We start from the raw sequence: 12354 nt of genomic DNA, 5'->3' as shown, positions 1-12354 counted from the left end.
AACCCATTCCATAGGGTGGACCAGTATCAAGGTTTGTTGTGAAAGTTTGAATGAGTGTCATGGCAGAAGCCATCTTTCCTCACAGGACGACGCAACAATTATAAGGAGAATATCATTTATTAATGGATAATTTATTATCATAAGTTCAAGAGTTCTGGAGGATTGTTGGGTCATTGAAAAATCACTTGAATTTGTAGATTCCGGATGTAGACTCGCCCCGAACGGTTCTCGCTGATTCTACTTCTGGGAGACAGGCCTTCTTGTAACCACAGTTTTATAATGGAAACGTTTCTAGAGTGTTGTCATTTCATGACGTGTTTGACTTCATTCATCAATCATCATGAGGTATAAATTTGATTTTGAAAGAACTAGTTTTGGAGTATTGGATATTGTCTTGCTACTGGATGGGTTTTTTTAGTCATTAGGATCAGAATAAGCAAGTGAGTACTTGAGTCTGTAGTCCAATCTTTACTATTCATGAACAAATTCAGAATGATAGCAATGTACCTCTGTGTTACATACTGTTCAATGTCCAGGATGATTGCCAATTCTGTGTAAGTGTTGCTGCAGACACACTTCTGAAGCCATCCGTTTTCGGGCCATGTTGATGGTGTGGACAAATGAAGTATCGGTCGCCTACAGAAACAGCCGACAAACGATGTGGACTTGGCTTGACCGCCCAAACCTGATTTCTCACTATAAGTGCAGGCAAACAATTTGGCCACGTCTGTGGCTTATCTAACTTGATTTGGTATTGTTTGTGGCAATTTACTGCTGTCCGCTGATTGCACGTTTTTGTTTCATGCGGCCCACATCTTGATCAGCCAGAGCCTCTGTATTGTCTTGATTGAACGGATGTGAGCTGACTGTCTATACAGTTAATTGGGGCTTGTTTACTTGGACTGTAGCATCAGATTAACTTGTTGTCGGGAGACCTTCAACATTAGCATCCCAACTATGAAAATAAAATAGGAAAAATAAAGACTTTAATAGAATTAAGCAACCTGGAAGAAATCCTGAAATATTTGAAATGGTAATGTTTCCCAAGGTAAAATTATTTATTGTCATTTTTTAGTAATTTACAGGAAATTGCCCTTTCATATTCTCATTTTAACACATTTATTTTGATTTTAAGCACAGATCAATTTTCTCATATTTTTGTTTTGTATTTGTAAATATGCAGGATAAAAATAAAAAAAAATATTTGAATATTTAATTGTTGATTTAAGATTAATTACAGAAATACAACAAAATGATGTTCAAAATCAGCATATTTTCAAACAGTAGTTTTGTTTACTGTTTTAAATAGTATAAGGCTTGAAAAGGGAAGGTTTCTGAAGCATCTGCGGGTCACTTTATATCAACCACATCAGTCATTTATATTGTCAGTAACAAAAGAAGTTTTCCAATTTCTTACACCGTATGAAGCTGGTTGTTATCCATGCTTGGCAACTGACAATATATCAAAGAGTTCAGTTCAATGTGTGCCCATTACTTTTGCTGGCAGTCTGGTATGACAAAAAAAAGTTCTCTCTTATCACTTTTGTTTTCAATAAGAAATGAAAAATAGGAGAATGAGAAAAGTAAATATGAGAAAGAAAAAAGAATGTTCCCGAGAAACCTTTTTTTTAGCAGCCTAACATATGTAGATGGCAAATAAGGAGTGTAAGTCACACAGATCAACAATACCCTCTGATGACAGTGTCTTTTTCATGCCAATGTATGTGTCTACCACCTAGCCTTGCTCAAGGCTGTACTGAAAGATAAGTCCATGGATGTGTAGTAATTCTATCCTCCTAAAAGGCAAATCCCGATATGTGGTTCATACAGGACTCCAGTCTCTTGTAAGGACACCTTTATCTATTTTTTACATAATCTAGAACTAAAGATTTAAACTAATATTTATTGCCTTGGAGACTTGTACAAGTCTAGGTACCGCCAGCAGGAAAGCTTTGTTCAGTAGATGGCATTAATGGCTGTGTAAAGGAACTCCAGACGACTGTCAAGACTCCTGCCACACTGAAGCTGGGTCGATGTATTTTACCTGCTGAGTACCTTGTTTCATCAAGGATCTTGGTAAATGGACAGGGTTTATTTCAGGGAGGGATGACTTTGATATTTAATGCTGTCACAGGACTGTTGATTGTCATGGGTTTTGGGAATTTTGTGAGGTATTATTTATAATAAAAGCTGGTTATGCTCTTCATGTCCAGAAGGGTTCAAACATAATTTGAGGCGGTCGGGTAGCCTAGTGGTTAAAGCGTTTGCTCGTCACGCTGAAGACCCTGGTTTGATTCCCGACATGGGTACAATGTTAGAAGCCCATTTCTGGTGTCCCCCGCCATGATATTGCCGGAATATTGCTAAAAGTGGCGTAAAAGCATACTCACTCACTCACTCACTCACTCACTCACTCACTCACTCACTCACTCACTCACTCACTCACAAACATAATTTCTTACCATAATGCATAAGGCAAAAGTTGAAAACCCCTACAAGTATGATAAAGTAAAAATACGGAAGTCCCATGTGCATTCATTTAAGGTGGCACAGACATTTTTCCCAAGTTCCAAATACATTCTTGAGACCCTAAGGGACCTCTGTGAGTGCCTACTAGAAACTACCATTTTGACCACTTGACTAGTGTTACGCGATTCATGTTGGTATTTCTGATTTGACCCTAATTAAAATAAATATTTGTTGTTACCTCTGCTGTCCTAAGGATATTCAGGTTTGTGTTTAATGTGCACTCACCAATATTGCCATTGTATCATGGTGGCCTGGGACCAGACAGACCAGTAATGGATAGCGTTCGCAACATCCTATGGTGTTGGGGTACGATGACACGCATCAACCAATTTGGCAACCACCCAATTCATTAAATCCCCTCCTACAACAAACTCGGAATCCACACTGGCTGTGTCTAAGGCACTGCAACTCACTATGCAGAGCTGCTAGAGAGCTATGGTCGTGGGTTCAAATCCTGGTTCACCCCGATTATGTTTCTAGGTTTGTCAGTGCCATACCCATGCTCATGGGTTTCACTAGACTAACATTTCGTCTATGAAATTTTATATTACACAATACCCTTCTTGACTCTAAAAATTTAAAAAATGATTTTCCAGATGCTGATTCCATATGTGGAATACAGCTAGCTTGAGCTGGCTAGACTTGCTTTTGTATACGTTTCTAGATTGTGTTTTTTTCATAAAATAAATGTATTCCACAGTCATGGTGCAGGACTAGGGTTTCATCAAAGTGGTTAATGTCTAAGACCTGCAAAATTTGGGCTCTTCTCCTCACAAGCTACACACTGTGATATAACTGGAATTCTGTTCAAAGAGTTGTCAAACCCAACTCACTCACTCACTCACTCACTCACTCACTCACTCACTCACTCACTCACTCACTCACTCAAGGGGGCACGGGTGGCCCAGTCGTCCAAGGCGCCGCGATTCACTGTGCAGAGTTGCGTCCCTTGGGCACGCCAGAAACCTATGATTGTGGGTTCGAATCCCGGTTCACCCCGATTATGTTTCTAGGTTTGCCAGCACCATACCCGTGCTCGTGGGATTCACCGAAGTTGTAAACGTCTGAGACCTGCATCACTTCGGACTTTCGTCCCACATTAAGCTGACATGCCGTGATATAACTGGAATACTGTTAAAAGCGGCGTTAACCCCAACTCACTCACTCACTCACACTCACTCCAGCACTGTGATACCTTTGAAAACAAAGCATGGGGTGCCACAATGAGGGAATCAGACTTTACCTTAGGTATTGAAAAAAGGACAATGTAAGTACAATACACCATTAGACATTTGCACTAGTCCTGTAGTTTTTGCCAAACTGCCCAATAGTTAAGGTGTCCTTACTCGGTCTTGTCTTTCTTCCAAATAAAAGTAGTGCTTTTGAATCACAATGTAATTTGTTGATAATTACACAGATAAGACTGCCAGTAAAGTAAGTGTATTGAATGTTTTTGATGCTTCCTTGAAAATCTCTATGCTTGTGATAACAACTGTGATACGCCGCTTTTAGCAATATTCCAGCAACATCACGACGGGGGACACCAGCAATGGGCTTCACACATTGTACCCATGTCGGGAATCAAACCTGGATCTTCAAAGCGAACGCTTTAACCACTAGGCTACCCGACCGCTCCACTGTCAAGGAGAGAACGAGGGGCTTTGTTTAAGCAACCAATCACGGAATTAGCACTCAAAGCTCAACTATAAGCTTTGTCAAGAGAACACCAGATCTAATGAAATCTTTTTTCCACCATGAGAAGTTAAGTAGCTTACAACAAATGGTATTTTTTTTAATGTGAGTATAGGAAATGAGAGAGTTTTGTGGAAACAGTGAACATGTGCCTAGTAATTGCCCCACTTCCTGTCTTTGCTCCATCTCCTCCAGAGGGCGCTGCAATATGTATTTGTTATAAACTGAACGTAGGCTTGCCAGAGTATACACCGTCTTTGATAGTCAAGGTGTTCAGGAGGCAGGCTCTTGTGAAGGATTGGGCTTAAAGAATTCAGGTATGTGTCTGATCCTGCATGTTAGAGATACTTGCCCGGACTGTCCTGAATATATATTCACTGCTCCTAATCTCACAGGGTTTTTATATTCTTGTCAGTGCTCACGTAGTCTCGCTATTTTCTATTGATTGTTTACCATGGACGTTTAGTAATCACAGAGTGAAGAAGGATCAGTGAATGGGTATGTATCTGAACCTCTGAGGCAGATATGCGGCCCTAATCTGCAGCAAATGTTAGTAAAATAATCCCAATTTGGAATGATAACTTGATAATTCATGCTTTTTTAGTTCTGACTAATGTTGAGGTTGTGTAGAGGGGACTTTAGTCCACAGGAGGAAGAGGCAGAGGGAGAGGCTGATATGCTTTGTTTATACTTTAATGCATTGGATGCTGTGTTAAAGCACAATGTTGGGGGGGCAGGGGTGGCCCAGTTCGCTGTGCAGAGTTGCGTTCCTTGGGCATCCAGAAACCTATGATTGTGGGTTCGAGTCCTGGTTTGCCCAATTATGTTTCTAGGTTTGTCAGCACCAAACTCATGCTCGTGGGTTTCACCGATGTGGTAAACGTCTGAGACCTGCATCACTTCCGGCTTTCCTCATTAAGCTGACATGCCGTGATATAACTGGAATACTGTTAAAAGTGGCGTTAAACCCAACTCACTCACTCTCTCACTCAATGTTGGATTCCTCTGAATATAAAAGAAGAATGTTAAAATAAAATCTGAATTTGAACAAAATATACCTTTTTCAATTTGACTGCCAGTTGCACTTGGTAAAGAATCTGAGATAAGTTCCTTCTGAAATGAATTGTCCATGTCAAGAGAATAATATTAAAGCAACAAAACTCTTTCTAAATCCAGTATAAGTCTCTGCATAAAGCAGAGTCGATCTAACGATTCTGACTATATCATGACTAGTGTCCATGAATCACTATCAAATAGTAATGATACCAGGTGTGTGCGAAAAGGTGAGCGTATCCTGCCCCACTGGTGGCACTGTCACAAACAAGACAAGGCAATTTACATCACATGGCATCAACAACTATAGCATCATATACCCTCCATTTTAGTCATCATTTGTAGCTGGACACACTAGCTAAAAACCTGTGATTCTGGGTTTGAATCCTGATTTGCCCCATTGTTTCTAGGTTTGTCAGCACCAAATCTGTGCTCGTGGGCTTCACCAAAGTGGTAATTCTGAGACCTGCATCACTTCGGGCTTTCCTCCCTCATTAAACTGACACGCTGTGAAATTACTGAAATGTTGTTCATGCTTTCAATCACTGGTTTGTCTGGTCAAATGGTCTGTCTAGATGTTGGTGACTGCTGACTCACTCACTCATCAAATGTCCACTTCAGGTCTTGAAACCATACTCACTCACTCCTTTGAAAAATGATTGGACGATTCAGTGTTTGATGTGAAGACAATGAAATGGGGCAACAAAACTAAATGGCTCTTTTGAGCCTCAGTTTTACAAATCATTGCCAACATCAGACTTCCAGAGACGGAATCAAAGATCTTTTAAGCTGAGAGTTGATCCCAAACTAGGATCAGGCCCTGAAGGCATTCTTCCATTTAAACAAAGAAATATTGACTGAAATATTAGCAGTGTAAAAGACCCTGACACCATTCTTCCACAATTGCATCAGATCGTGTTGTAAGCTCAGAGGGTCATTGCTGGGGATATGTACAGATTATTTTGATCTTTTTTCAATTTTATCTGAATCAGTTAAGTATGTATGACTTATTTCCTTTTTATTCTGATTGTGATGGAATAGGCGATTTTCTCACACCATAATAAGAATTGTGGATGGAAAAGTAATAAAAATGTTAATTTTCAAGAATCCTGAAAATGTCTTCATCATGTTTACTATGTACATGCATAGTGACGTTGGGCTGCCAAGTGTTTTGACATGGGAGATTGTTGAAGCATATTGCATGGGGATAGGGCAGCTGGTGAAGAAATTGGATAGGTTCACAGGCTTATATAACCCAAGGCCAGCAGTAGAGAGCTTAATTGGTTCTTCTAGGGCCAGCCCTCACTACAACATGGAAGAACCATGCTTTGTTGGAGAGCCTTGTCATTAGGTTCACCATTGGCCCTGTTGATGCATTGCATTGGACAATTTCTGACAGAAGTTTATCTGTAAGTCAGCTAATGTCTTAGGCTTGTTATGGGGCTGAGTCCTGTGACGTCAGAGAAGGAAGTTTTTACCGTCACTGGTGAAATCGACAGAATTGGACATTTGGTGTTATGGATTTTTCAATATCTGTGGAGCGGCTTCCTTCTATGGAACCTTGTGAATGCGCCTCGTAAATCAATAGTTACGCTTGGGTGTGCTGTGGAAACAACCATTCAGGATATAGGCAGAGGGGTTCTACCTCTTCTGCGAAGCATTTCCAGTTTGCTCGTCTGACGTAGCGAAACTCGGAGACCTGCACTGACTGTGGTACCAGGTGAAGTAAACATGGGAAGTTTAGAAATGTATTTGTTTTAATTGAAGCTGCCAAGAAGAAATATGCTTCGAACGGATACTTAGACCAACTCCCACTGGCGCAGCTAACGTCATCACTTGGCACAGAATCAGCTGACGAGCTCGTAAGGTTATAACACTAACAGAAAAGGTTTGAGATCTTCAGAATGTATGGTACCATCCAATGAGAGAGATCGAGAGTCTGTTGTGTGCTTTCACTGATTGGATTGAGGTGATGTTCCGAGGATACCTTCGATGTTCTGTCACCTTTGAGTCAGCTTTCGTCGTGTAAGTTACAAAGACTGATAGTCATTTTCCAGTTTTCCATGGTGGTCGATTGTTGTTATCTACAAAGACAAATCTCTGCTGGTTTTCGTGGGTAGATTGTAGGAGGTTTTTTTTATAACTTGTCTTTGAAGTTGTGTTTAGGTTTCGTTTCTGTTCAATTCTTGGGTCATATCATCATGGGGAATTATGTACATCGTGATGAACGGTTTGAAGTTGCTTATTGAAGAACTGATGGAAGATGAATTTCAAAAGACATTATGAAAAGATATTGTCGTAAAATGATTTAGAGTAAGTTTCATGCAGATTGTCACTATTTGTGAACAGATACAGATTGAGAGAACTGACAGATTTTTCTGAAAGCGTCAGATGTTTGAGGGTTTTTCAATCATGAAGTACAGCTGTAAACAACACGCGGTTTACTGCCGGGCGGGGTATAGGAGGCAATTGCATGATAGGAACTGGTCATCAAGATAATTTGATTGGATGATTACTCTAAATCATCGGCCAGCGGTGAATACGACATGAATTTATGTTACTTGGTACTTACATGATTGGTTTCGGAGTAGGAAAGCGACCTCATGTTGGGTTTTAAACCAACATCTGTATCTGAAACTGTATTTAGAATTCCAAATGTCTCCGTTGATTTATGGAGGTCTCTGGTTCGTCTCGGTAAAAGTTTCAGGTTATCCATATTTCTGAATCTGATGGTGCTAACATTTAGCACTCATTCACATGATCAACATGATTAAGACTGTTCGAGTTCTCTTCATTTTTCATTTAACTGCTAATTAATAACCAGTATGACTTCATGAAAGTACTTCAACTAGTTTTGAAGATTGCAGGTCTGAAGCCTTCGAAAATATTGTTGATTGTTGATTTTCTGTCTTGGCATAACAAATATATTATTGCTGAGTCAGCAATAGCTTCTTTAATATTCTGCTTTAAACTTGTACCATTATTACAATTGCCATCATAAAAGGCAGTGGTCTAAGGTGACACAATTTGTTGTGCAGAGTTCCATCCCATTGCCACACCAGGATCCAATCCAAGATTGGCAACAATTATGATCTTTCTCAGTGAGCATTATGTTCTACCCAAAAGAAGTTGAGGAACACCTGATTTTTTCAATTGACTATAGTTGCACTATCATATGGAAACATCAGAACTTCTTTAACTTCTTTTGAGTAGTATAGTATACATTTGCTTGTGTGTTTCCACATATTTACGACAAGCATCAGTTTGAAGTTTTCTTTCCACAGCCATTCCATATGCCATTATAGAAGTGAAACGTTTATGTATCTTATTCAAATAAATGTCCAACTCACTCACTCACTCACTCACTCACTCACTCACTCACTCACTCACTCACTCACTCACTCACTCACTCACTCACTCACCCTTTTCCTGTTACAGAGAACCAGGATGTTAACTTCGATGCAATTCTGGGAGAACTTTGTGAGCTGGAAACTCAGCTGAATACAACACAAACCGAGCTCTCACGTAGCCTGGGCGGATACCCGTCCGAGATGGTCAACGAACATCATCCACATGAAAAGAAAGATGGAGGCGGAGGTGGAGGTGGAGGAGGAGGAGGAGGAGGAGGGGGTAGTGATATGATTCAGGCGGAGCTGGATGCCCTCGCAGCCGAGATCACACAAGGATTAGGATACCGCAACAACGTACATGCATACAATGGACAAACGGTGGATACCACTTATGACACAGGTGAAACAGACTCGGCTTTCTCGGACAATGCCTCGTTGCCATCTTCCGAATCCTTTACTTCCATGGTAACGGTGTCGTCGTCTGCAGATACGACCTCTTCGTCTTCCGGAGATACTTGCAGTACCAGTAGTGCTATGTCAGCTGCAACGCTTCAAGGGGAGGTAAGTGTTATGATGATATGTTAATCATTTGTGATGTCATCAGTTTGTTTGCTTGAGGTTATGTGTGTTGCCTCCAGTCTGTGACAGGAGTTTGCTTGAGGTTATGTGTGTTGCCTCCAGTTTGTCACAGGAGTTTGCTTGAGGTTATGTGTGTTGCCTTCAGTTTGTCACAGGAGTTTGCTTGAGGTTATGTGTGTTGCCTCCAGTTTGTCACAGGAGTTTGCTTGAGGTTATCTGTGTTGCCTCCAGGCAGTGACAGGATTTTGCTTGAGGTTATGTGTGTTGCCTCCAGTTTGTCATGCTGTCATGATGACTTGTTTGCTGAGGGTGTATATTATTTGTAGTCTTTCCTTTTGATCAGTTTGTGAATAATATGTGTGATTGTGGAATAATAAACAGTAATTAGTATAATATCACGCTCAACAAGAAATTCAGAAAATACAGTCTACATACTTCTTTAGAAGTAGGAAAAATAGTTTTTAACATTCAATGAAAAGGTATAGAAAGTAACTTAGTGTTCACAACACATGAAGGATGGAAAACCATTTTACTTTGAGTGAATTGGGTTTAGCTTAGGTTTTTCAGTTTTATCGCAGCGTATCAGTTTAAAGTGGGAGGAATGCCAAAAGGGTTTTTTACTTTGATGCCGTACAAGACTGACTCCCTGAGGACTGATTGGCTGCAGTATTGTCAGAGTGTTTTCTTGGTATGAAGACAATGTCTGTGAATCTGCCCGTGTGTTTAAGTTATTTCTTGTTGCTTCTTTTTCAAAATGCTTTACCAGTGTTGAGTCTTAGCTTTAGTGTTTCTGTGTCAGTTTGATAGAATTTGATTGACCATACTCAACAGAATGACAGAACAGTTTCCTCAAAATATTTATTTGTGTTGTGTCTTGACCTTCATATCCTCATGTAGTAAAGAAATAAAGTATGATGGTGTATTGCCTAGTATGATGGTGTATTGCCTAGTGTGATGGTGTATTGCCTAGTATGATGGTGTATTACCTAGTATGATGGTGTATTGCCTAGTATGATGGTGTATTGCCTAGTGTGATGGTGTATTGCCTAGTATGATGGTGTATTACCTAGTATAATGGTGTATTACCTAGTATGATGGTGTATTGCCTAGTATGATGGTGTATTGCCTAGTGTGATGGTGTATTGATTAGTATGATGGTGTATTGTTTAGGTATAAAGTTGTACTGTTTAGTATAATGTTGTACTGTTTAGTGTTAAGTCATATTGCCCAGATTTTATAATGATGTTCTATTGTCCAGGTATAATGTCATGTATTGCCCAAGTAAATGGTGTTTTGACCATGTATGATGTTGGTTTGCCTTGGTATAATGTCATGTCATTCAGTAAAAGGATTATTTGCCTAGGTGTAATGTTGTATGGCTCTGATATAATGTCATATTGCCCAGGTATAATGTTGACTGCCGAGGTATAATGTCATATTGCCCAGGTATAATGTGGTATTGCTCAGGTGTAATGTTGTATTGCCCAGGTATAATGTTGACTGCCGAAGTATAATGTCACATTGCCCAGGTATAATGTCATATTGCCCAGGTATAATGTTGTATTGCTCAGGTGTAATGTCGTATTGCCCAGGTATAATGTCGTATTGCCCAGGTATAATGTTGTATTGACCAGGTATTGTGACATATTGCCAAGGTATAACGTCATATTGCCCAGGTATAATGTCATACAGTGCTCAGTGAAATGTTGTACCACCTGGTAACATTTGTTCTTCTGTTCCTGGCTTCTGATTGGTAGAATTTGGTTGAATCGACATCCCTGGTTTTAGAAAGTTGACCTCTGAGAACATCTGCCACCTAAAGAAAGGGGTTGTATAGTTTCCAGATCTACATTAGCAATCACGTCACGTCTACACATCTTTGTTTTTACACACTCTCAGAAGCACAGGAAGTCACGCGGAGTGACTCACACACATGTGCAGGGTCTGCTTGATGGAGAACGTCTCAACTCAAACTTCCAACAGCTTCATATTTCTCTAGCAGGGTAGCTAGCTGTCAATAAGTGCTAAAAATACGTTTTTTTGCTTTTTGTGTTTAAATTTGAAGTTGATACTCCGATGATGTTAGGGGGCAATCTGTTCAGTGCCTAAATGGCTTTGTGATATTGTCGACTGTTTTAAATTGAGTGTACATTTCTTTTAGGAAGTAATTGCTTTGAGCCTTCAAGAGTTTTGGCTTAAATGTTAATAAAGATAACACATCTGTGAGGGCCAAAGTTTCATGTAAAAGTTGGAGTTTTTTAGTTTAGAGCTGGCAAACTCAGAAATTGGAAATCAAAATAAACAGATCTGTGAAAGTTTAAAAATTAGGATCAAATAGAGTCAAAGAAGTTGGTATTTTTTATTTTGTTGTCATAAAAATATAATTAATAAGTGTATGAACAAAATAAGATTGACCTATATATGTATGCTCTATTTTCTGTCTTTATATGCGTTGTACTGCCTAAAAAGAAATAGGTGACCTACATCAAATATATAATGTTTAGAAATATTGTATATTAATAATAAACATACAACATTGACCCTAGACATATCGGCCTAAAAGTGTCATGTTTACATCTCATGCACCCTCTTTTTAACACTTGGACTCTACTCAATATTGTCTTTGGGCTGTTCCATATTAGCTGGAGGGTGTACATTTCAAGTTCATTGTTTAATGTTGCAGCTAAGTAGTCCCTGGTCTATTTATTCAACTCCGCCCAACATGCCCGTTACTTTAGAATTACATGTGGATGCCACACTTTCTCGGTACAATTTGATTGGTCCATCGTGACTCAGTCGTTGTGTTCGTGTTGTAGAAGGCATTGTCGTTTATGGCGCTTAGGTTCAACTGTGGCGCTAGTTTCAAAATAGAATTGTTAGTCACCTGAAAACTGTTGATCTTATACGTAATGACGTGAGACAGAGGCTGTATATATAAGCTAGTCACCAAAAAAATAGAACATTTGTTTTGCTTGAAGTGGAGTTTGAAATATGAAGAACCCACACTCCCTTATCAAGGCTTTCCTCAAGGTGAGATGTTATGATGCATTTTATAAGTTCTCATTTTATATTTATTTTATTAATTTTGATAGTTTTATAATTCTACAGGTAAATTTGATTATTTGTCATGTCATTACTTTTATTTCAAAAT

At 39.4% G+C, this 12354-nt stretch overlaps 1 protein-coding gene across 6 annotated transcripts in view; it reads left to right on the top strand.

The window, feature by feature from the left end:
* Window positions 1-12354, top strand: part of LOC124140410 (ras-associated and pleckstrin homology domains-containing protein 1-like) — a 220791-nt gene that overhangs the window by 169400 nt on the left and 39037 nt on the right. For 5 of the 6 annotated variants that reach the window (XM_046507950.2, XM_046507947.2, XM_046507948.2 and 2 more), the window contains one exon: window positions 8713-9185. In XM_046507950.2, coding sequence (XP_046363906.2) covers window positions 8713-9185 — 473 coding nt within the window. Of the gene's footprint in view, window positions 1-8712; window positions 9186-12047; window positions 12234-12354 lie in introns of those variants that run through there. The other variant, XM_046507953.2, reaches the window with a different exon arrangement.

Source organism: Haliotis rufescens, unplaced genomic scaffold, assembly GCF_023055435.1.
Source record: "Haliotis rufescens isolate VD_foot unplaced genomic scaffold, xgHalRufe1.0.p SCAF_37, whole genome shotgun sequence".
NCBI lineage: Eukaryota > Metazoa > Mollusca > Gastropoda > Lepetellida > Haliotidae > Haliotis > Haliotis rufescens.
Note: the sequence above shows the minus strand (reverse complement) of the source record. Positions and strands in the feature narration are given on the sequence as shown.